The 26,776-nt window shown below is 52.2% G+C and overlaps 1 protein-coding gene across 2 annotated transcripts in view; it reads left to right on the forward strand.

Moving 5' to 3' along the window:
• The window catches only part of LOC140392858 (ephrin type-B receptor 2), a 1,067,684-nt gene that overhangs the window by 884,311 nt on the left and 156,597 nt on the right, over window positions 1–26,776 (forward strand). For both annotated transcript variants that reach the window (XM_072478598.1, XM_072478599.1), the window contains exon 10: window positions 16,011–16,133. In XM_072478598.1, coding sequence (XP_072334699.1) covers window positions 16,011–16,133 — 123 coding nt within the window. The remainder of the gene's footprint in view (window positions 1–16,010; window positions 16,134–26,776) is intronic.

Here is a 26,776-nt window from a genome sequence, read left to right on the forward strand (position 1 = left end):
CGGGCGAATGCAGAACTAGCCCCGGGAGTGGGGCCACCACACTAACGGGGTAGCTAGTTCAGGGAAATGTGCAGGAGAGAGAGGCCGCAGCGCATCTCCCACAAGAGGGAAAGCACCTGGCAAGGGGGTGGCAGACTTTGGGTGCAGGGGGACGACTAGGGGAAGAAACAGAGGGAAGAGATAAGGGGCAGCTATAGGGTAGGGGGGGGGGGAGAAGACTGGGGGAGGAGAGAAGAAACCACAAGGAAAATACGGGTAAGAAAGGAGTGAGGGCATCAGGCTGTCTACAGCAGGCCACACGTTGCGACCTGGAATAAAATGTCACTGAAAGCAACCACTTTGGAGGGTCCCTGAACAAAGGGAAACCCCAGAGTGCAGGGGCTCGCCCACGTGGCGTACTCACACTTGGAAGCCATGTTGGGTGCCCCCAGGACAAAGGGAAACACCGGAGCACAGGGGCCCTGCCTCATGGGGAGAACAGTGCCTGTGGCCATCTTGGATGGTCCCCTAACAAAGGTAAACCCCAGAGTGCAGGGGCACGTCCATCAGGTAAGTATGGTTGATCCCACAGGAATGGGGGAACAAAACCCCTCCATCAGGATGGTCGCCTGGAATGTGAGGGGACTTAATGCCCAGTAAAAAGATCCAGAGTCTTCGCCCATGTGAAAAGTTTGAAAGCCGACATAGCGACATAGTCTTCATCCAAGAGATGTAATGAGGGAGAAGGGCCGACTGCTGGAAAGGAAGGACTGGGTGGGACAGACCTACCAGTCCTGCTATGGGTCGAGGGGCAAGGAGATAGCCATACTACTAAATAAGAGGACGTGTTCACGGCGACAAACACGGTTATGGACCCAAGGGGAGCGGTACATCATGGTCAGCTGTATCCTGGACGGGGTACTGGTAATCATGGTGAACGGGTATGCTCCCAACTGGGACAGCACGAGTTTATAAAGAAGACCATGGCGGAAATTCCCGGCATAGACACGCACCAACTAATCAGGGGGGTTGTGGGGGGACTTTAACTGTGTACTGGACCCACTGACAGACAGGTCGAACCCCAAAACAGGAAAGACTTCCAACATGGCGAAAGAACTCAGCACATTCATGGAGCAGATGGGGGCCGTGGACCTATGGCAGTTCACCCACCCAGGGGAGATGGAGTTCTCCTTCTTCTCCCAGGTACACAATGTATATACATAGATTGACTTCTCTTTAGTGGGGAAAATCGGTGCGTCCAGGGCTAGTGAGAACGGAATAGTTCACGATCGTAATCTCCGACCACGCTCCACACTATATGGATGTGAGGTTGGAGACGGACTATGCCCATCGCCCCACATGCAGGTTCGACACGGCCCTCCTGGCCGCCAAGGCCTTCCATGAGAAAATATCACAGGCTATTGACGAGTTTGTTACTAACAACCAGAACAGGGAGGTGTCACCCTCCACTTTCTGGGAGGCGCTGAAGGCTGCGATCAGGAAGAAAATTATTGCCTACAAAGCACAAAGAGATCGGGAAGAGAGGGTGGCTGGGCAACAGCTGGTCAACCCCATACAGGAATTAGACCAGTGATACTCTGAGGCCCTGATCACAGAGCTCCTGGCAGAGAGGAAGAAGCTACAAATGGACTTTGACCTTCTCTCCACGAGGAAAGCAGTTCACCAGCTCCGCCAGGCACTCGGGACCCTGTACGAGCACGGAGACAAAGTCAGCCACCTTCTGGCTCACCAGCTGAAAAGGCAGGCAGCCACGAGGGAAATAGTGCGAGATGCACTGAGGGACAGCAAAGGCAACCCAGTAACGGAGCCAGAAAAGGTCAACAAAGCATTCAAGACCTCTGAGCCCCCAGCAGAGAACTTAAGGATGAATCCTTGATGGACTGGACATGCAAATCGTGGGGGACGATAGGAAACGGGTACTGGAAGCAACGCTAGAACTGGGAGAAATCATGGAGAGTATTAGCTCCATGCAGGTGGGTAAGGCACCGGGATCGGACAGTTTCCCGGCGGACTTGTTGGGCTACCAACTTAACCGGAGCAAAAACAAGAACTTCCCGGTGAACCCGCAAGGGAGAGGGGCAGAGCTGGAGGGACTGCCATTTAAACAGGCCCGTTACAAATTCCGCCTCCTGGGGATCCAAATAATTCATGACTGGACAGGGATCGACAAGTGGAACCTGACCGGCCTGATGGAGGAAGTTAAACAGGACCTGCAGAGCTGGAGCACACTCCCACTCCCCCTGGCAGGGAGAGTGCAGATGATCAAGATAAACGTACCGCCCAGGTTCCTCTCCCTGGGAATGCAAGGATCCCAAAGAGAGTACTGCATAGAATGATATGCATGGGGTGCCTAGCCCTCCCAAATCTGCAATACGACCACTGGGCAGCAAGCGTGGAGAGGTAAAGTGCTGGACAAAGGAGCAGAAGCCGGGTGGGTGCTTATGGAGCAGGGCTCCTGCAGAGGGACCTCCCTCCGAGCCCTCGCCACGGCGTCACTCCCATCCCCACCCAATAAATACTCAACAAGCCCAGTGGTGATAGCAACACTCTGGTCGTGGAACTAGCTGTGACAACACTTCAGGCTAACCAACATGTCCAACAAAGCCTCTGCAACAACCACAGGTTCACGCCAGTGACAATGGACGTTGCCTTTAACAGGTGGAGACAGGACGGGGGGACGCTGACAGTTAGGGACTTCTACATCGACAACAGATTGACAACACGCGAGAAATTCCAGAGAAATTCCAGCTGATGGCAGGGAAGGTACTTGCAGATCATAAATTCCCTACGAAGGAGAATGAGGACGTATCCACGACCACCACGACAATGATTGCTGGAGGACCTACTGGGGACGGACATCCTAGGGAAATGGAATTGTGGTGACATGTATGGGCAACTGCAAAGGGGGGGCTAACACACAACTGGACAAGGTGAGGGAGAAGTGGGAGGAGGACCTGGGGCTTGAAATAGGGTGGGGACTCGGGAGCGAAGCACTGCACTGGACCAACTCCACCCCCACATGTGCAAGGCTAAGTCTAATGCAGCTAAAAGTGGTGCACAGAATCCACTTAACCAGAACCCAAATCAGCAGGTTCTTCCTGGAAGTGGAGGTCAAATGCGAATGGTGCCAACCACGCCCACATGTTCTGGTCCTGCCCCAGACTTTTTGGGTTTTGGACAGCCTTCTTTGAGGCAATGTCCAAGGTGGTGGGGATGAGGGTGGAGCCATGCCCGAGAGTGGCAGTCTTCAGGGTATCAGAACGGCCAGATTTATTCATGGGGAGGAGGGCCGTCGCCCTTGCTTTTGCCTCCCTGATCGCCCGCTAAAGAACCCTGCTCAGCTGGTGGTTAACAGCACCACCCAAAGCTGCAGATTGGCTGTCCAGCCTGTCCGAACTTCTCCAAATGGAGAAAATTAAATTTGCCATCCAGGTCGGAGGAGGGCTTCCACAAAACGTGGGAGTCATTCACTCGGTTGTTCCAAGACCTGTTCGTAGCCAACAGCCAATAAGCCAAAGAATAAGAGAGGGTAGTCATAGCAAGGAAGTGGGGGGGAGGAGGGTGGAGAGAGGGGGCGGAGCAGGGAGACATGGAACCCAACCATGCCCACAAAAAAACACGAGACACAGCATCACACCAACGTAACTGGAGCAGGGTGCAAGAACACACGAAGGAAGAAGGCAAGCTAGACAACCGGGGGTGGGGGGGGGGGGGGGGGCGCAGGAAGGCAAGTGGGAGGGGGGGGAGTGGTACAGGGGAACCAGCCAGAATCAAAATACTACTGGAGAGCGGAAAACAGGAAACCGTAACCACTATTGTAAATAATGCAAGACGACTGATGTAAATTATAGAAATAGACCGATGTATGTAAATATTTTACTTTATCCTTTGTCTGCTTTGTTTACTTTATACTAATATATGTCCATGCTTAGCCTTGTTTTGTATACTACAAAATCTCAATAAAAACATTTATAAAAAAACAGCGAGACTGGAGAAGCCGCGGGTGAGGTTGTAGAATTCCTGCCTTATATACTGTTCAGTGAATGACAAAACTGTGGCAGGCAGCCAAGCAGGACCATGTAGGTATTGCAGGAGTTCCCTCAGTGCATCTCGCACACCGACCGGCATTCACTGGTAAAGTTGCTGGTTCCTCTGGGAATGGCCAAACAGCACCCTGCACTTGGCTGTGGAAAAAGGCAAGACACATAGTGTGAAAACAATGGTGATAGGAATTCTACAGTTCGGGACTCAGACAGGCATTTGTGTGGCCAGATATTTGCATCCGGGATAGTTATGTTGCTTTGCAGGAGCTCGGGTCAAGGATGTCACTGAGAAGCTGCAGAGCACTCTGGGAGAAGGGTAAACAGCCAGTGGTCATGTTTCATGTCGGTATCGATAATGCAGGTAGAAATTCAGATGATGTCCTGTCGGCAGATTTTAGGAAGCTATGGAACAGACGAGGAATCTGGGCCAAAAAAGCAGTAATCCCCAGATTATTCGTGCTGATATGTGTTCACCAATGTAGAAGCAGAGCAGATGAATACAAGGCTGGAGAGATGGTGAAGGAGGGAGGGTTTTGGAATCCTCGGACATATAGATGTGGGGCTGGATTTTCCATTTTTGGGACTATGTCCCACGCTGTCGGGAAAACTGTGGTCTTTTACGCCAGAAAAACTGGCTTCAAAAGGCCACATATGCCCCGCTTTGCCGGGGCCCAGCAGGTAGCCGCCATAGAGCACGCAGCTCTAGTTGCCGATACGGCCCCCCGCGCTTCCGGGTCAGAGGCCACGCATGCGCACGGCGGGCGGTCGCGCTGTCCTCCATGGCAGACTCAGCTCGCGGACCTGGACCGGCAAAATAGTGCTTCGCATCGGCCGCTCGCGTGCCCCGGACCGCCCGCACACATTGCCCCAGTCCCGAATGAAGCCCCCCACTGCCTGCCAATCGGCCCTCCCCCAACTGTGGCGGCCCCGGACTGAGTCCGCAGCCGCCACGCAAGGATCATGGACGGTGGGACCATGTTAGAAACACGCCGCCGGGAATTTGGCCGTTCGGCAACAGAGCATCGCGGGGAAGCATCTGCCTTCACCACACTCAGACAGTGTATTCCAGATCCTAACCACTCACTGTGTGAATCTGCCTCCACCACACCCTCAGACAGTGCATTCCAGATCCTAATCACTCACTGTGTGAATCTGCCTCCACCACACTCACAGACAGTATATGTCAGAACCTAGTCACTCGCTGCGTGAATCTGCCTCCACCACACTCACAGACAATACATTCCAGATCCTAACCACTCGCTGTGTGAATCTGTTTCCACCACACCCTCAGACAGTGCATTCCAGATCCTAATCACTCGCTGTGTGAATCTGTCTCCACCACACCCTCAGACAGTGCATTCCAGATCCTAACCACTCACTGTGTGAATCTGCCTCTACCACACTCACAGACAGTATATGTCAGAACCTAGTCACTCGCTGTGTGAATCTGCCTCCACCACACTCACAGACAATACATTCCAGATCCTAATCACTCGCTGTGTGAACCTGCCTCCACCACACCCTCAGACAGTGCATTCCAGATCCTAATCACTCGCTGTGTGAATCTGTCTCCACCACACCCTCAGACAGTGCATTCCAGATCCTAACCACTCACTGTGTGAATCTGCCTCTACCACACTCACAGACAGTATATGTCAGAACCTAGTCACTCGCTGTGTGAATCTGCCTCCACCACACTCACAGACAATACATTCCAGATCCTAATCACTCGCTGTGTGAATCTGCCTCCACCACACCCTCAGATAGTGCATTCCAGATCCTAATCACTCGCTGTGTGAATCTGCCTCCACCACACCCTCAGACAGTGCATTCCAGATCCTAACCACTCGCTGTGTGAATCTGTCTCCACCACACCCTCAGACAGTGCATTCCAGATCCTAATCACTCGCTGTGTGAATCTGTCTCCACCACACCCTCAGACAGTGCATTCCAGATCCTAACCACTCACTGTGTGAATCTGCCTCTACCACACTCACAGACAGTATATGTCAGAAACTAACCACTCGCTGTGTGAATCTGCCTCCACCACACTCACAGACAATACATTCCAGATCCTAATCACTCGCTGTGTGAATCTGCCTCCACCACACCCTCAGACAGTGCATTCCAGATCCTAATCACTCGCTGTGTGAATCTGCCTCCAGCACACTCTCAGACAGTACATTCCAGATCCTAATCACTCGCTGTGTGAATCTGCCTCCACCACACCCTCAGACAGTGCATTCCAGATCCTAACCATTCGCTGTGTGAATCTGCCTCCAGCACACTCACAGACAATACATTCCAGATCCTAACCACTCGCTGTGTGAATCTGCCTCCACCACACTCACAGTCGCTGCCGCAAATGCTGCAGGGGAGACAGTGAGCTCAGATTGTGCGCGATTCGCTGGCCTCTGTTTTCCTTTGATTCTCTTCTCGTCTAGCTGAACTTTATCTTTCTGCTCGCTTCTTCAAAACGGTCAGCCTCCGTGAGTGTCTTCCAGTTTTCAATGTCAGTGTCAACCATCTTCATATTTCAGTGCAGGTGCCCCTGTAGCGGAGGTATGAATGCCCAGGGGGTTGTGGCCCAGTGGCTGGTTTACGGTACAGATAGCCTTTGGGTAAATGCCCGTCAACCATCTGGTGAATGTGGCTGAGCCAGCAGAGGCATTGTTGGTTTCGCAATGAATGTATTCTGATGGAATTAACATGATTCAGAACCTCTGAGTTAGTGTCCTTGCCCTACCAAGAGATGCCGAAGATGCGTCTGAGACAGGATAGGTGGAAATTATTCAATCTTTTCTTTGCCTTGCATTTGTAGTTCACATCTCATAACATGGACTTACAGCTTGGTGTCCTCGGTCAGGTTGTTGTTGTTCCACACTCTCTCACACAGCTTTTTCAAAACAGCTGCAACTTCTACAACGTGTGTGTTGGTTTCAGCATCAGTGACAGATTGCTGGTGATTGTGGAGCAGAGATATGTAAAGCTTTCAACAACCTCCAGGGTCACATTGTCAATGCTGACAGATGGCAATATGGCAATATCATGGACCATGACATTTGTCTTCCTGATGCTCCTGGTCAAACTAAACACTTTACAGGCATGAGAGAGTCTGTCCCTTTGCTGCTGAAAGTGTTCCCAGTATGGAATGTTGGTGCAGCATCATCAGCACAGGGCAACTCTCTGATTGGGACTTGGCACAACTTAGTCTTGGATCACAGGTGAACAAAGCTGAACAGCTTTCTGTCGGTTCTGTTATGCAGGTACACACCGTCTGGAGGCGACCTGAAGTCATATGGCAACAGCAAAGAGAAGAATATGTCACAGAGGGTCAGTCCCAGAACTCTACCTTGTTTGGCCCCACTGCGGATCTCAGAGGATTCTGATGTTTCCCTGTCAGATCTTCCCTTACCAATCATGCTCTTATGGAAACAGAAGATCACATTGAACATTTTCGGTGGGCAGCACATTTTCTCCAGCAGCTTAAACAGACCACCTCAGCTCACATGATCCAATTCCCGGGTGAGATCGATGAGGACAAGAGTGTTCACCTTTATTCATAGCATTTCTCTTGCAGCTGGTGGACTGTGAAGGCCACTTCAATTGTAGATCTTCCAGTTCTGAAACCACCCTGGAATTTGGGATTGATGCATTCAGCCAGGATCTGTTGCCTGACAGGTGTGATACGGGCAAATACCTTTCCCATGATGCTTAGCAGGAAGCTGCCTTGATCGTTGTTGCAGTTGCTGCGGTCGCCCTTGTTTTTCTATAAGGTGACACATACCCTGGGCACTGCCTCTGCTTTCAGTGGAGACAGAGACGTTCATGCAGGTGCTGCAGGGATGCCGGTTTCTCGTGTTTGATGAGTTGAGGGTGGTATCGCACCAACACATGGAGCGTTGCCCATGACAAGGAGTCTATAGTTTTTCTAAGCTCCTCCACTGTGGGTTCAATGCTGTGACAGTCAGACTTTCAAAAGCATTTCAAGTTTCCTCAGTGACAGTGTTCTCCCTAAACTACAATCCAAGGCCATGGTCAACCACCTCTCCAACTATTTATAACCTCCCACGTCTTGTTTACAGTGGAACCGCTTTCTTTGTTGATGGGCCTGTTGCCTTTACGACTCCTTCATACATGCCCTTAAGATTCCCTGACAAAAGGAGTACGCCATTCGGCCCTTCGAGCCTGCTCCACATTCGATATGATCATGGCTGATCTTCTATCTCAAAGCCTTATCCCTACTTTCTCCCCATATCCCTTCTTGCCGTTAAAATCTAAAAAAAGAAATGTCTCCCTTTTTTGAATACATTCAGTGACTTGGCCTCCACAGCCGTCAGTGGTGGCGAATTCCATCGGTTCACCACCCTTTGTGTGAAGTAATTTCTCCTCCTCTCAGTCCTAATTGGTCTACCCCATATCCTAAGACTGTGTCCCCTGGTTCTCGATTCCCCAACCAGGGAAAACATCCTCCCTGCATCAAATCTCCTCTCATCCATCTAAACTCAAGTAAATACAGCCCAGTCGAACCAATCTCTCCTCATAGGACAGCCGCGCCAACCCGAGTATCAAGATGTTGAAGGGTATAAAGATATTTTGGCTGAGTTGTAACCACTTTCATTGGCACACTGCGTAACACTCTGTTAGACCTTATTATGAGAGTTTTTTAGTGAATTCAGAGTCTTCTTGTATTTTTCTCACACCTGGACCCCTTGGGAGGTTCCATCGCAGTGATGTGAGCCTGGAATCAGTTTCTGCTCCTGCTTCCAATAATTGAGAGTGCGGGACTGTAGATGGTGTCTTGAAGCGGAGACACTCTGTGGGAATGCCTGCGAGCACCTGTTTTTTATCTGGATAATCAGTATGGCTGCCACTGATACAAGTAAACCCTCCCTGCTTTAAATAGAAAGGCATCAGCAATTGCAACGTCACCCTGGCACACACCAGGGATTAATCTGTATCACAGCCAGCGCTGTGACAGCTGTGTGTGTTGAGAATTCTGTTCAAAGAGTCACGTCTTATGATCAGATTCAGCTGGTGCCATACATCTTGGATTCATTCTGAAAGAAGGTGTTCATTACACAAAGCCCTTGGTAGCAGCAATACGCAAAAAATCTCTGTCTTTTTCATTTAACTTTCCCAGGCTATGATCTCCAAGGCGGGAGGGCCATGCTCAGCAATAACCTGCTCACTGACGTTCAGTATGGGCTCCATCAGGGCCACTCAGCTCCAGACCTCATTACAGCCTTGGTTCAAATATGGACAAAAGAGCTGAATGCCAGAGGTGAGGAGAGAGTGACTGACCTTGATATCAAGGCTACATGTGACATGTGGCATCAAGGTGCCCGAGCGAAACTGGAGTCAGTGAGAGTCAGAAGAAAACCCTCCGTTGGTTGGGGTCATACCTGGCACAAAAGAAGATTGGCATGGTTGTTGGATATCAATCATTTAAGTCCGGGACATCACTTCAGGAGTTCCTCAGGGTAGTGTCCTAAGCCCAACCATCTTCAGCTACTTCATCAATGACCTTCCTTCCATCATGAGGTCAGAAATGGGGATATTCGCTGATGAGTGCACAATGTTCAGTACTATTAACAACTCCTCAGGCACTAAATCAGCCATGTCCAAATGCAGCAAGACCTGGACAATACCCAGGCTTGGGCTGACAACTGACAAGTAACATCGACAAAGCACAGATCAGGAGACTGATGGAATACACTCCACTTGCCTGGATGAATGCAGCTCCAACAACACTCAGGAGGTTCAACACCATTCAGGACAAAGCAACCCGCTTGATTGAAACATTCAATTCCTCCACCACCGACGAACAGCGGCTGCCGTGTGTACCATCTACAAAATGCACTGCAGGAATACACCAAGGCTCCTTAGGCAGCACCTTGCAAACCCATGACCACTGACATCTAGAAGGACAAGGGCAGCAGATACATAGGGACACCACCACCTGGAAGTTCCCCCTCAAGCAACTCACCATCCTGACTTGGAAATATATCGCCGTTCCTTCACTATCACTGGGTCAAAGTCTTGGAACTCCCTCTTGAATAGCACTGTGGGTGTACCTACACCACATGGACTGCAAGGTTCTCGAAGCCAGCTCACCACCACATTCTCAAGGGCAATTAGGAATAGGTAATAAATGCTGTCCAAGCCAGCAAAGCCCACATCCCATGAATGACTAAAACAAAACCTAGGGCGCTTTTAATGTGAGGTCACTACTTAATCCCGTCGCATTGCACATTATCAGATCTAGGACATCCTGCTCTCCAATTGGCTCCAGCACGTACTGCACTAAGAAATTGGATATCCCTGGAGGTCAAGGTAACTTGAGTGAAGATTTTCAGTCGGAGCGAAGCCATTTTCATTGGTTGGGAGTTTAGGAAATGGGTGAATAACTTTAAAAATCCAGGCTTGATCATTTAGGGGTGAAAGTCTGAAATGCTTCTGCAAACAAAGAGTGATGGAAGTTTGAAACTACCTTCCACACTGCGCAATTGATGCTTGATTAACAGTTAATTTCAAATCTGAGATTGATAACAGTTTGCGACCCAAAGGGTTTGAACGATATCAGGCAAAGGCAAACATACAGGGCAGGATTCTCCGTGAATCGGCATGGTGGCCCGAACCCGGCGCCATAAACGGCGCAAATCACTCCAGCATCGGACCCCCCGAACCGTCGCAAATTCTCCGGTCGGGAATGGGCTAGTAGCGGCGTGACGCCATTCGCGACGGGGTCGCCCGTCCCGGATGCGCGCGGCGTCACTGCACCAAAAATGGCCTCTCACCCCCCACCCCAGAGACCCGGCAAAATGGCCGCCCGCCGCACAGCGCCAAGTGAGACCCCCCACTGCCTGCCCCCTTTCCCCCTTCCCCCATCCCCATTCCTCATATCCCCCCTGCCCCCATACCCCCCTTCCCCATATCCCCCTTCCCCATATCCCCCCTTCCCCCATATCCCCCTCCCCCATATCCTCTTCCATCATATCCCTCCATATCTCCCCTTCCCCCATATCCCCTTCCCCATATCCCCCTTCATCCTATTCCCCCTTCTCCCATATCCCCCCTTCCTCCATATCCCCCTTCCCCATATCCATTCTTCCCCCATATCCCCCTTCCCCCATAGGGGGATATAGGTGAAGGGGGGATATGGGGGAGGGGATATGGGAGATATGGGGGAGGGGGGATATGGGGGAAGGGGGGACAGAGCCGGCCCATCAGGCATACAACTCCCCCAGGACGTTCCAGGGCGGCCACGAGTCAGGGACAGACCCGGAGCACCAGGCGGACGGCGCCCCCAGGACGTTCCAGGGTGGCCACGAGCCAGGGACAGACACCAGGCGGACGCCGCCCACATCTAGTGCGAGTGCGGCGACATGGCGGGCCACACCCAGCGACGAGGAGGGCAGCCACAGCAACAGGCCCCCTTCGCAGCTGACCCAGGACACTGACGCACAGGACACCGACACACAGGACCCTGACACACAGGACACCGACGCCCAGGACACTGACACACAGGACACCCACGCCCAGGACACTGACTCACACGACACCCACACACGGGACGGATGGAGAGGAATCACCACCCCAGGGGACCCCGGACTTCGAGTCGGATGAGGAGCTCGCCATTACGCCACTGCTATCTCCTACACCCCCCACCATCGCAGAGACACTCACCTCATCCGGAGTCCCCACCTGCATGCCCGGTCCGTGAGGTCCTGGTACGACAAGCGGTGCCCCGGTACTCACGGGGCCTTACTGGGCGCCTCCGTCGCCATGGCACCACCACCACCACCTCCTCCTCCTCCTCGTCCTGCCATGCGGGCGGCCCTCCAGCTTGGGCGCTGCCACCTGCCTCCCAGGCACGCTCCTCTGCGGCAGCCTCCGCCACCTCCCTGGCACTCTCCTGCTCCAGCTCTCCCAGGGCAACATGCAGAAGTGCGGCTCCCGCCACAGCGGCCAACATCGCTGGGTGATGACCAAACATAACGGCCTGCAGGGGTTTGGGGTATGGGTTTGGGGTGGGGGGTTGGGGGTGGGAGGATAGACGACGTGTCATCATCGCCCATACCCCACCCCGCAGCCAGGTGCCATGGGCTGCATGGTCGTGATTGTTGCCAGCTGGCACATGGCCAGGTGGACAACCCCTCCCTCCCCAGCACGCACCGTCCCCAAACCCCCCCCCCCAGCACGCACCGTCCCCAAACCCCCCACCCCCCGCCTCTCCTCCCCGGCACGCACCCTCTCCATCACTTGCCCTCCCGGCCACCTCCTCTCCTCCCCGGCAGGTACCCTCTCCATCACGCACCCTCCCCAACAGCCCCCCCTCTCCTCCCCGGACACCCCCTCTCCTCCCAGCACCCCCCCCTGCCCCAGCCCCCCCTCTCCTCACCAGCCCCCTCACCTCGCCAGCCACCCCTCTCCTCCCCCAGTCCTCCTCCTCGCCAGCCCCCCCTCTCCTCCCAGCCCACCCCCTCTCCTCCCAGCCCCACTATCCTCGCCAGCCCCCCCTCCCCTCTCTAGCCCCCCTCTACTCGCCAGCCCCCCTCCTCCCCATCCCCCCAACCCACCCCCTTCGCCCAGCCCCTCCTCCCCTAGCCCCTCCCCAGCCCCTCCCCCTCCCACCAGCCCCTGCCCCAAGTCCCTCCGCCTCCCCCAGCACCTCCCCCATTCCCTCTCCCAGTCCCCCTCCTGTCCCTCCCCAGCTCCTCCCCCAGCCCCTCCCCCAGCTCCTCCCCCAGCTCCTCCCCCTCCCCAGCTCCTCCCCCTCCCCAGCTCCTCCCCCCAGCCAACACCTCCCCGCCCCCAGCTCCTCCCCCCCTAGCTCCACCCCCCCCCGCTCCTCTCCCCCGGCACGCACACGCCAACGGCTCCTGCGACCCCCCCCCACCACCACCTGCGGCCGTGCCGTCACTTCTCCGGCAGCCGCCCCACGCCGACCCCTACCTCCGCGCTGGCCGGCGTCAACCAGCACGACTGGCTGATGCCATTAAATAGATGGTTTGATTTACGCCGGCGTGACCACTGGGACTTTGGCCCATCCGGCCCGGAGAATTCGGGCTTCACCGGGGCCCATTGCATCGCGCCGGTCCTCGACACTCTCTGAGGTGGCGGCGCGATTCACGTCAACGGGATTTCTGGGGGCCGGAGAATATCCCCGGGCAGCCGGGCGGGATTTACGCCGCCCCCCGGCGATTCTCCGACCTGCCGGGAGGTCAGAGAATCCCGCCCCAGAACAGTGCAATCAATTACTGCCCCATTCGTCCGCTCTCAAACATCAACAAGGTGATGAAGTGTGTCATTCATAATTCAAGCGGCACTTCCTCACCCAATGGACTCAATAATGCCCAGTTCAGGACCACTTGGCTCCAAACTTAATTGCTACCTTGGCCCAAATATGGACAAAAGAGAAATTATTAATCACCCTTGTGGTGTTCCAGGTCATCGCCACTCACTGTGTAAAGTTCCAACTCACATTCCCCCTGCAACTTTTGCACAAAACTTTAAATCTCTGCTGCACCAACCCCTTCCCCCCCCCCCCGCCCCCTCCATAAGAATCCCTACAACATAAAGAGAAAGTGAAAGATTTCACTTTTTAAAACATCTACTGTACCAAACCAACTAAAATCAACCCAATTCAAACATAATTAACAGGTGAAGGATATTTCAAACAAAAAGGTAGATTTCCCTTTAAATGGACATGTAACTAAGATAGTCTAGAGCACTTGCATCACTTCCAGCACAGATATCACGTGCAATCTCAGTTTTTCTAACTTGGCCTCCACTATGTAGGATCTCTCACTTTTCCCAATCATTTTAAATCACATTCACCAGCAGTTGTATTCCATCTGACGTTCTTAGACCTAGGCAGCACAGACAAAGTCCACATTTACGAACCTCGCACTTTGATCACAGCAGTGTCAATGGCACAAATCCCCAGAGACTCTCTTCTCTGCGCCCTTTCATTGATTTGGCAATCCTAAAACAGCAGCCATGAATCTTGCCCAACTCACAATCCATTGTCCTTTCTGCCTTCAGCTCTCCCTATTTCTCCAATTGAATAATACACATTAACATAACCTCTGCTGTATTCTCAGAGACCTGCTTCACCACAAGGATCTGCTGAAAATCTGCCAAACATAGAATTGTTCTATCCAGAGAAAATCTTGCTTGATTCCTCTAACCTGGGGCGAAATTCTCCCCCAACGGCGCGATGTCCGCTGACTGGCGCCAAAGACGGCGCCAATCAGACGGGCATCGCGCCGGCCAAAAGTTGCGTAATGCTACGCATCTTTGGCGGCCGAGCCCCAACATTGAGGGGCTAGGCCGACGCCGGAGGGATTTCCGCCCCGCCAGCTGGCGCGGAAATGCGGCGCATGCGCGGGAGCGTCAGCGGCCGCTGACAGTTTTCCGGCGCATGCGCGGGAGCGTCAGCGGCCGCTGAAAGTTTCCCGCGCATGCGCAGTGGAGAGAGTCTCTTCCGCCTCCGCCATGGTGGAGGCCGTAGCGGAGGCGGAAGGGAAAGAGTGCCCCCACGGCACAGGCCCGCCCGCGGATCGGTGGGCCCCGATCGCGGGCCAGGCCACCGTGGGGGCACCCCCCGGGGTCAGAGCGCCCCGCGCGCCCCCCCAGGACCCCGGAGCCCGCCCACGCCGCCTGGTCCCGCCGGTAAATACCAGGTTTGATTTACGCCGGCGGGACAGGCAATTTCTGGGCGGGACTCCGGCCCATCCGGGCCGGAGAATTAAACGGGGGGTCCCGCCAACCGGCGCGGCCCGATTCCCGCCCCCGCCCAATCTCCGGTACCGGAGACTTCGGCGGGGGCGGGATTCACGGCGGCCAACGGCCATTCTCCGACCCGGCGGGGGGTCGGAGAATGACGCCCCTGAATTCTCACCATCTTCTGAAATGCCAGACACAAAATACAGGCTGACCCAACCCCATTGAACTTCTTTGCTGTTCATCTCCATGGCAACCTGAGGTCACATGGGTATTTCTGGGAACCTAACGATATAATAATTAGGAAACCTCGTTCAGAATACTCCCTCGTTCACCCTGGCCTTAAAGGAGATATTGCACAAAAAGAAAATGCAGGCTTTTCCTCAAGAAATATATTTCTGAAGCACATGGATCATCACAGGGCTCAGCATAATGTCCATGCTTTCTGTACTGAATGTCTCTATTTATGAAGATCAAGTTCCCTAATGCTTTTCTAACACACAAGCTTGCCACCTGCACATTGATTCTGTCTACACCTCCCGTTGCCTCAGGAAGGCAGACAGCATTGTCAGAGACCCCTCCAACCCAGGCTTTGCCTTCTTCCAGACCCTTCCATCAGGCAGAAGATATACAAGTCTGAAGACCCGCACATCCAGACATTGGAACAGCTTCTTCCCCACAGCTACTAGACTCCTCAACGACTCCCCCTCGGACTCATCTGTTCCCTGTAAGACATTATTCACAACGCCCTATGCTGCTCTTGCTCATGTATTTGCTTTGTTTGGCCCCTTGTTCCACACTGTAACCAATCGCTGTTTGTCGTTGTATCATTTGTCAATGTTCTCTGTCGATTATTCTTTCTTTTTGTCTACTATGTACGTATTGTGTACATTCCCTTGTCCACAAAAAAATACTTTTCACTGTACTTCGGTACATGTGACAATAAATCAAATCAATCAATCAATATGTCCTTCCAACACCCATTCAGATTTTAAAACCTTCGCAATGCACATCTCATAACACACATTGGCCTTTCTAGAATTTAATTGTGACTTGACTATGTACATTTTGATTTGATATTTTATGCTCTGTAGATTTATTCACAAGGTTTGGAACTGTTCTGACATTAAATATATTTTAGCACAGCAACCTTTCAATTATAACAGAGTTCCTGGCAGCTGCAATATCTTATTGTGCACCTCACAACATTCTCACAGGTGAATTTTCTCTTTGCAGTGACGCCTGGGATGAAGATCTATATTGATCCATTTACCTATGAAGATCCCAATGAAGCTGTTCGAGAATTTGCCAAAGAGATTGACATATCCACTGTGAAGATTGAACAGGTCATTGGTGCAGGTACCTATCTATCCGCATCGTTATTTTGTGTGATTTTTCAAAGAAAATAGTCATACTATTTCCTGTATTTCATCAGTTGAGCGTAACCTCTGAGTTCTAAATGCAATTCAGTGTTGATGAGAAGTGAATCAAGAAATGCTGAACAAGCTTAAAAGGTGAGCATCCATAGAGAGAAAAACAAAGTAAATGAGAGCAAAAGAACTGTCATTTTGGGTGGAAAACGGGTGAGAATCCCGCCAGTTGTTGCATTGCGATTCCCATCCCAATCCACGCAACTTAGTCATTTTTCTGGAGCTTGGGGAGATTCCCACTGATTTAATTTTTTTAATTACATAGAATATACAGTGCAGAAGGAGGCCATTCGGCCCATTGTGTCTGCACCTACCCACATTAAGCCCTCACTTCCACCCTATCCCCGTAACCCAGTAACCCTCCTAACCTTTTTTGGACACTACGGGCAATTTAGCATGGCCAATCCACCTAACCTGCACGCCTTTGGACTGTGGGAGGAAACCGGAGCACCCGGAGGAAACCCACGCAGACACGGGGAGAACATGCAGACTCCCGTGATTTCTCCCACACTTTGAATATTTTTGGAGTGGGGAACTAAAGACGCCAGAAAGACCAGCTCCTCTGAGATCCGGATATCATTTTGACGGGCCAACCAATCTCAAGGTTAAGTTGAAGGTCCCCCTCCCCCACCACCATGGACATCATGGACTCACAGACATGGGCAACAGCCCCAACCCTTGGCTCCAGAGGGTCAATTATCCGGGTCACCGCCAGATCTCCCCCACGCAATGAGGTGACCCGCCTTCCATCCCATCAGGGCCCCCACCCCCCAAGTGAGCAATACCCGGCTATGGGTCACCAACAACCCCTCATTTCAGCCCCCACCCTTTTAGCCACCCCTACCTTTACAGGTGCCCACCCCCCACCCCCAATTTCATGGCCCCCCCAACTCTCCATGCACCCCTTCGGTGGCCATAACCCATCTCACGCCCCACCCCCTGGCAGTCCCCTTGGTATTCTGGGCCAGCCTGGCAGTACTATTACCCTGGCACTGCCCTGCCTTGTGCCCAGTCACCTAGGGTTCCAATGGCCTCTGGGCCACCCTGGTGTGGCCGTCATGACTGATTTACGATCTTGGCTATATGGCTGCAAATGTGTACTTCTAAAAGTGAAAAACGTTCAGAAAGGTCACAAAGAGTCACTTTCAAAGCTTCACACATTGGGAAATTGGGGGTATGATCAAGAAGTTGGCTGATGGCACAAACATTGGTCGGGTGGTAAATAGTGAGGAGGATAGTCGTAGACTGCAAGAGGATATTAATGGACTGGTCAGATGGGCAAAGCAGTGGCAAATGGAATTCAACCCGGAAAAGTGTGAGGTAATGCACTTAGGGAGGGTTAACAAGTGATGAGTGATAAATCTCTGGAAAGTACTGAAGATCAGAGGGACATTGGAGTGCATATCCACAGATCCTTGAAGGTGGCAGAGTAGGTAGATCAGATGGTTAAGGAGGCAGATGGAATTTCCGCTAAGACTTATGAAATGAAATGAAAATCGCTTATTGTCACAAGTCGACTTCAAATGAAGTTACTGTGAAAAGTCCCAAGTCGCCACATTCCGCCGCCTGTTCGGGGAGGCTGGTACGGGAATTGAACCGTGCTGCTGGCCTGCCTTGGTCTGCTTTCAAAGCCAGCGATTTAGTCATGTGCTAAACCAGCCCCTCCTGTGCTAAACCAGTCCCTGAGATTTGACGCCACAACTGAATATGATCAAGGAAAACAAAAAATAACAGTCGGCTCATTGTCATTCATTGCTGTCGAAAAGCCTGAACAGGAAGGCGTAACTTTTATTGAAGAAGTAGAGTAGTAGATCTCATCAACCTCAACATCCCTACTGGCAACAACACAGTTACAGGGAATGACAAAAGTTCCTAGATTGTGTTCAGGAGAATTTTCCACAGTAGCTCATGTCCAGTTCAACAAGGAAGAATGCACTGCTGGACCTGGTCCTTGGAAATGAGGTGGACCAAGTAGATTAAGTATCAGTGGGGGGATAATTGGGAGACAGTGATCATTGTGTCATAAGATTTAGGTTGATGGTAGAAAAGGACAATGGACGATCCAAAGTAAGATTAATTAACTGAAGGAGAGCCGACTTCAATGGGGCAAGAACGGAGCTGGGCCAGTTAGACTAGAACGAAAGGTTGGCAGGGAAATCTTCAGCTGAACAACGGGCTACTTTCAAGAAAGAAATGATTCAGGGACAATCAAAGTATATTCCCTCTAAAAGAAAGAGAGGACAATCAAACCCAGAGCTCTCTTGGTGAAAAAAGACATTGAGATAAAGAAGAAAATGTGTGTTTGTGACAGGGCGTCAGGTAGAAAATACAATTGAGAACTGAGAGGAACACAGAAGGTTCAGAGGGGAAGTGAGAAAGAACATTAGAGAAGCAAAGAGGGATTATGAGTAATAACTGGCAGCCAACATAGCGAGGAATTCCGAAGTCTTTCTATCAGCAAATGAATAGTGAAAGGGTGATAAAAGGAGGACATGGCATCGGGACCAGATGAGATGCATCCAAGGATTTTGAAGGAAGCGAGAGTGGAAATTACAAGAGCACTGGGAGTCCTCACTAGACTCAACGGAGATGCCAGATGATCAGAGAATTGCCAACATTACGCCCTTTTTTCAAAAAAGATTGGAAGAATAAACTTGGCAATTACAGACCGGCCAGTAACATCAGTAGTGGGCAAGCTTCCAGAAACAATTTTCAGGATAGAATTAGTAGTCTCATGGAAAAGTGTGAGTTGATTATGAAGCATCTGTATGGATTTCTAAAGGGGAAATCATGTTTAACTAACTGGCTAAAGTTTTTTGAAGAGACAACAGCAAGAGTTGATGAGGGTAATTTTGTTGATGTGTTTTACGTGGACTTACAAAAAGCATTTGATACAGTGCTGCACTTGTGAGTAAAGTTAAAGCTCATGGAAGATGAAGTTCACTGCGGAGAAGTGTGAGATGATGCATTTTGGTAGGAAGAACATGGAGAGACAATATAAAATAAGGGGTAAAATTCCAGGTGTGCAGAAGCAGAGGGACCTGGGTGCATGTGTGCATAAATCACTGAAGGTGGCAGGACAGGTGGAAAGAGCAGTTAATAAAACATATAATATTGTCAGTTTTAACAGGGGCACAGAGTACAAGAGCGAGGAGGTTACGCTGAACGTCAATAAGATATTAGTTAGTCCACAGCTGGAATATTGTGTACAGTTCTGTGCACCGCATTTCAGGAATGATGTGAACACATTGGAGCGAGTGCAGACGAGGTTTACAAGAATGGTTCCCGGGATGAGACAGTCATGAATAATAATAATCGCTTATTGTCACAAGTAGGCTACAATGAAGTTACTGTGAAAAGCCCCTAGTCGCCACATTCCAGCGCCGGTTCGGGGAGGCTGGTACGGGAATTGGACTTGCGCTGCTGGCATTGTTCTGTATTACAAGCCAGCTGTTTAGCCCACTGTGCTAAACCAGATTGGAGAGGTTGGGACTGTTCGGGAAAGGAGAAGGCTAAAAGGAGATTTGGTAGAGGTGTTCAAAATCATGAGGGGGCTGGTAAAAGTAGCTAGGGAGAAACTTTTCCTGCTCGTCAAAGGATGAAGAGCAAGAGGGCACAGGTATAAAATGATTTGCAAATTTAGTGCTTTTCAAATTTCATTCAGTCACCGAATCACAAAATTGTTACCGCACGGTAGGGGACCATTTGGCCCATTGTGTCTACACTGGCTCGCCAACTGAGCATTATGACTGAGTGCCGTTTTCCTGTCTGTTCCCTGTAACCCAGCACATTGTTTCTATTCAAATAATCATCTTTTGCCCTCTTGAATGCCTCAGTTTAACCTGCCTCCACCACATTTCCGGGTTGTGCATTCCAGACCCAAATAGTTTAAGGCCATATCGTGGGATAAAAAGCACATCTTGCTGAGACTGAAAAGGGGATGAGAAGAAATAGAAGCACACTTGTATCTGCTTCTAGGAGGAGCTGACTAATCGCCAGCCCCTCTCCTGTTATATTCATCTCCAAGACCACTCCTTCGGTCTGTTTAGACCCATTATATTTCTGCTGCAGTTGACACCCATGTCAGGACCTCAGAGATCAACCGAACATCTGAACATAATTATTTCCCTGTGGTCTTTGCTAAACAGATGTGCCATCAGGAATATCGCCGGCTCACTCCCGTTGAGGGCCTTGCTTCCCATCGGTGTCTCTATGTGCTTCAGCCAAAGGGTCACGTGATGTTTCAAATCTATCCAGCCTCCTTCCGGTTGATAGCATACCCAGATTGCTTTGCGATTCAGACCATGAAGGATATCGTCCTCACCTCGGGGCTTCTCAACTCGGGGGGAGGTCTGCTCTATCCAGATGATTCTCCTTGATGACTGCCACAGTTCTCCACACCAGTTCTCCAGATGCCGACAGAGGCTTTGGCTGCTCTCCTTGTGCCTCTTGCTCCTCCCATGCTGCACTTCCCTATTCAAGAGCTCCTGCTTCTTCTCCGTGCTGCCCTCTCCCTCTCCTCGGGGATTCTTGCTCCGCACCCCAAGGATTCCGCTCTTCACCCACCTCCATTTGTCAGCTCTGGCCAGCCGACATCTCCTCAGCTTCTGTGGGAAATGCCCTGCAGAAAGTGGGCTTTGGCACTCACCCCCATGCCAATGTCCAGATTTGGAAGTCGAAGCTTAGCATGACTTCCCGGCTGCATTACTTATTATCACTTAGCTTACTACCATTAAGAGTAGTTGAGACAGATGGCATAAATGGTGGCACAGTGGGGTGCAAAGGTGACACAGTGGTTAGCACTGCTGCATCACGGCACCAAGGACCCTGGTTTGATCCCGGCCCCGGATCACTGTCTGTGTGGAGTTTGCACATTCTCCCCGTGTCTGCATAGGTCTCACCCCCGCCCCCCCCACATCCTAAAGATGTGCAGGTTAGGTGGATTGGCCACGCTAAAATTGCCCCTCAATTGGAAAAAAAATAATTGTGTACTCTAAATTTATTTTTTTAAATGTGGCACAGTGGTTAGCATTGCTGCCTCAGAGCTCCAGGGACCTGGGTTCATGTGCAGGTTAGGTGGACTGGCTATGCTAAATTGCCCCTTAGTGTCCAAAGATCTGTAGGTTAGGTGAGGATACGGGATAGTGCAGGCGAGTGGGCCTAGGGAGGAAGGCTCTTTCGGAGGGTTGGTGCAGACTCGATGGGCTAAATGGCCTTCTCCTGCACTGTAGGGATTCTATGATTCTATGAAAAATGTTTGGGAAATCTAATTAGGCACAGGAAGGAGAAGGGAATAAATGGAGACGGGTAGGATGAAGTCAGAGTGCATTGAAGCACTGGTGGGAATCTGTTGGGCTGAATGGCCTGTTTCAGTGCTATAAATGCTCTGCAGCACTTTGCTCAACTTTGTATTGACAGTGATAGCAGCGTTAGAAATTGAATGGACAGACCAGGTAGTATTACTTCCCACAAAGTGGAAGAGAATGGAAACTGTCCCTAATCTGTTCAAAAAATTGAGAATGGTGGATAGATTTTGATGGCTGGTTTATATCCTTCCCCAACAAGTGGCTTTGGAGTGGGGGAGGGGCACATAACAGCAATTAAAGCGTTTCTCGACAGTGTCAACAAGGCCTCAGGATTAGCAATTCTGGCCCCTACAGGGGTCCAGCACGGCACTGGAGCGGTTCATGCTGCTCCAGCTGCTGATCCCGGCATCAAATGGGCGCGGCAGGATCCACGCATGCGCAGTGGCATCGGCACCAACGCGCGCATGCGCAATGGCTTCCTTCAACGCATCGACCCCGACGCAACTTGGCGCAGGACTACAGGGGCCGGTGCGGAAGAAACAAGGCCCCCAGATGGAGAGGCCAGCCACCGATCGGTGGGCCCCGATCGTGGGCCAGGCCACATCTGAGGCCCCCCCGGGGTCGTACCCCCCTCACAGGCTGCCCCGGACCCTTCAACGCCAAGGTCCCGCCGACTGAGAGCAGGTGTGGACGGCGCTGGCGGGATTTGGCGTTTTTACGACGGCCGCTCGGCCCATCCCGGACCCAGAATCGGCAGGCCGGCCGCGTGGAGCGGCCCCCGACCGGCGCCGCGCCAACCACGCAGGCGCCAATGGCACCGATTCTCCGCTCTGCGGAGAATCGCGTGCCGGCGTCGGGGTGGCGTGGCACAATTCACGCTGGTTGCGGGGATTCTCCGGCCCGGCCCCGGGCTGAGAGAATCCCGCCCATGGTACCAGAGGGGATAGTTGAAGTAAATAATTTAAGGGGAATCTAGAAGGCAACTGTGATAGATTTATACAAACTGGAGCAGGAGGACACTCATGGAGCTGAAATACTGGGATTGATCGAAGCATGATGTGTGTGTTGTTCTCTGTTTTGCTTTACCTGGATGGCTTGGACACGTTGTGCTCAACAAAGAATAACAAGCTTTGTTAACAAACAAAACTGGAGATTTATTTACACTACTTACTATGATTCGTTCACCTTCCTAAAGTAGAAGATTACTGTGTTAAACTATGCTATCTCGAACTGCAGAACTCTCAACTACACAACTGCTCTCTCTTGCTCTCATGCCTCACCATCTTCTCGAACCTTCATCTCTCTTCTGTATCTTCTTATGTATCTTCTGACCCACAAGGCTCAGCATCATCCCTGATATATTTTGTGTTATGCTGCTTCGGACAACATAGGCTGCTACTTGATGCAGTCTTAACTAAAGGATGCTCCAGACTCTGAAATGAGTTCAACGTGTTTATTGAACTATTAACACAGTTCTCAAATGGGTTTGACTCTCTGCTAATCGAACTGTAGTAACTCAGTCTAACTGTACCAGCTTGCCCGAAGCCACGTGCTGGGGTGTGATGCTGCTGATCAACCCTGTCTAACTCTCCAGATGTCTGTCTGTGGAAAGAGGCAGGGTGTGAGTGCCTCATCCCTTTTCTAGTGTTTATGTCATGCCCTCTTGTGGTGATGCCACCTCTGATGTCCTGACTGCCCATTGGTTGTGTCCTATTCGGAGCGTTCATTGGTTGCATGTTTGCATTTCATGACATCTCCCTTTTTTTTTGTCGATGTATATACACATGTGAATGTGTCTGTCTAATGTGACTGACTGAGGAATACAGAACAGAACAAACAAAACAAACGCTCATAAGTCCAGTCTCTGAGGCTTGCGTCTGATCCTCGCCGACCGCCGGAGAGGTGGTGGAGGGGATGACGGTGTCTTGATTGGCGAGTGGGAGGCACGACTGGTGGCCTCGTGGCTCGAGGTGCCTGGAGATGGCAATTCGACATGTGGAAATGGAGGGGACAGTGGTTGTGGGTAAGCAACTTTTCGCAGTGCCCTTCGATTCCTTCGCACAATGGAGCCATCAACCAGACGTATGACATAGGATCTGGGCGCGGCCTGTCGAACAACGACAGCCGGAGCAGACCACCCACCACCCGGTATCTTGATCCTGACCGTGTCTGCTGGGGATAGCACGCCCAGATCGGTGGCATGTGCGTCATAGCCCTGCTTCTGGCTATCGTGAAGCTGCTGCATCTTCTGCAGCACCGGAAGGTGTTCAAGGTTGGGCAGGTGTATGGCTGGAAGCATCGTCCACAGGTCCCTGTTCATCAGCAGTTGAGCTGGCAAGATGCCAGTGGACAAGGGAGTCGCCCAGTAAGTAGTGCAAGGTGTATGTCGGAAGCGGAGTCCGAGGTCTTGCGGATGAGCTGCTTAACGAAGTGCACCCCTTTTTCGACTTTGCCATTGGGCTGCGGATAGTGCGGACTGGAGGTGACATGCCTGAAATTGTAGCTCTTGGCAAACGTGGACCATTCCCGACTGTGGAAGCACGGGCCATTGTCACTCATAACGGTGTTTGGGATGCCATGCCGTGTGAATGTCTCTTTACACGCTTTGAAGATGGTCCGTGAGGTGAGGCCTGGCAGCTTCAGCACCTCAGGATAGTTCGAATAGTAATCGATGATTCAGATACAGTCGCGACCATTCGCGTGGAATAGGTCAATGCCAACCTTGGACCACGGAGAGGTCTCTAGGTCATGAGGTTGGAGCGTCTCCTTGCTCTGCGCTGGTTGGAACCTCTGACAGGTTTCACAGTTCAGGACCATAGGTTGATGCCGGGCCAGTAGACAGCTTGCTGGGCCCTGCATCTGCACTTTTCTACGCCCAGCTGTCCCTCATGGATCTGCCACTGCACCATGCTCTGGAGACATAGCGGGATTACTATCCTGTCCAGCTTGAGCAGGGTGGCATCGATCAGTGTCAGGTCGTCCTTGACGTTGTAGAATTGAGGGAATTGCCCTTTCTGCCAGCCGTTGCTGAGGTTGTCCCACCGATCCGCCGGCGGGCCTGTGCCTTGGGGGCACTCTATTCCTCTGCATCAGCCGCTGTGGTCCTCCGCGATGGCTGATGCGGAGATGAACCCTCCCGCGCATGCACTGGGATGACGCTGGCGCTCCCGCGCATGCGCCAACTCGCGGAGGCCCTTCGGCGCCAGTTGGCGTGGCGCCAAGCCCCTTCTCCGGCGGCAGGCGCGGCGCAAACCACTCCGACGCCGGCCTAGCCCCTGAAGGTGCGGAGGATTCCGCAGCTTTTGGCGGCCCGACGCCGGAGTGGTTTGTTCCACTCCTCGGCGCCAGGACCCCCCGCCCCGCGGGGTAGGGGAGAATCCCACCCCATACCTCCGGACTTTGAGCAGAATTCTCTGCAAACGAGGCGCCAAGTCGTTCAGGTCCTTTTGGATGATGTGGACCAGAGGCCTATGATCTGTCTCAACAGTAAATGTTGGCAAGCCGTAGACATAATCATGAAATTTGAGGATGAAGGTGAGAAAACCTAAACACTCCTTCTCAATCTGTGCATATCTGGGGCGAAATTCTCCAGAAACGGCACGATGTCCGCCAACTGGCGCCCAAAACGGCGCCAATCAGACGGGCATCGTGCCACCCAAAGGTGCGGAATGCTCCGCATCTTTGGGGGCCGAGCCCCAACATTGAGGGACTAGGCCGACGCCGGAGGAATTTCCGCCCCGCCAGCTGGCGGAAAAGGCCTTTGTTGCCCCGCCAGCTGGCGCGGAAATGACATCCCCGGGCGGCGCATGCGCGGGAGCGTCAGCGGCCGCTGACAGTTTCCCGCGCATGCGCAGTGGAGGGAGTCTCTTCCGTCTCCGCCATGGTGGAGACCGTGGCGGAGGCGGAAGGGAAAGAGTGCCCCCACGGCACAGGCCCGCCCGCGGATCGGTGGGCCCCGATCGCGGGCCAGGCCACCGTGGGGGCACCCCCCGGGGCTAGATCGCCCCGGAGCCCGCCCGCGCCGCCTTGTCCCACCGGTAAGGTAGGTGATTTAATTTACGCTGGCGGGACAGGCATTTTAGAGGCGGGACTTCGGCTAATCCGGGCCGGAGAATCGAGCAGTGGGGCCCGCCAATCGGCGCGGCGCGATTCCCGCCCCCGCCGAATATCCGGTGCCGGAGATTTTGGCAACCGGCGGGGGCGGGATTCACGCCAGCCCACGGCGATTCTCCGACCCGGCGGGGGGTCGGAGAATGTCGCCCCTGGTCTCAATGTGTGTCATTGCCCGTGACACGTATGCTGCTTGTACCCAGGATGACGTGTCATCTCTTTGAAGCAACACCGCCCCAATGCCATCCTGACTCGTATCTGTGGATATCTTGGTCTCTCAGTCTGGGTCAAAGAATCCAAGGACGGGTGCAGTGGTGAGCTTGGCTTTCAGCTCCAGCCACTCTGTTCGGTGCTCCGCCTTCCACTCAAAGGTGGTTGATTTTTTCACCAGGTTGCATAGGGCTGTGGTGTGTGTGGCCAAATTCGGGATGAACATGCCAAGGAAATTGACCATTCCCAGGAAGCGCAGTACTGCCTTCTTGTCCTCGGGGACTTCATCACCTCGATGGCTTTAATTTTGTCTGTGTCCGGGCGCACACCGTGTTGCGAAATCTGATCGCCCAGGAACTTCAGCGTGGATGTCCCAAAACAGCACTTGGACCCGTTTAGCTTGAGGCCATGTTCATGTATGCGCGGAATACTTTCTTGAGTCGTGACACATGTTCCTCTGGGGTTGTGGACCAGATTATGATATCGTCAACGTAGACACAAACCCCTTCTATTCCCTCCATCATCTGTTCCATGATGCGATGGAAAATCTCTGATGCCAAGATGATGCCAAATGGCATTCGGTTGTAGCAGAATCTGTGTGTTGAAGGTGCAGAGCCTTCTGCTGGATTCTTCAAGTTGGATTTGCCAAATTCTTTGGGATGCGTCTAATTTTGTGAAGAAGCGCGCTTGTGCCATCTCACTCGTGATTTCTTCCCTCTTCGGGATGGGGTAATGTTCCCGCATAATGTTTTTGTTTCGATCCTTGGGGTCAATGCAGATGCAGAGGTCCCCCGAAGGCTTCTTTACGCACACCATCGAGCTGACCCAGTCGGTTGGTTCACTGACCTTGGAGATTATGCCTTTTTGTTGTAGATTTGTGAGCTCTGCCTTCAGGCGCTCTGTCAGTGGAGCAGAGACACGTCGTGGCGCGTGGACCACTGGCTTG

This window comes from Scyliorhinus torazame, chromosome 16, assembly GCF_047496885.1.
Source record: "Scyliorhinus torazame isolate Kashiwa2021f chromosome 16, sScyTor2.1, whole genome shotgun sequence".
Classification (NCBI taxonomy): Eukaryota; Metazoa; Chordata; class Chondrichthyes; order Carcharhiniformes; family Scyliorhinidae; genus Scyliorhinus; species Scyliorhinus torazame.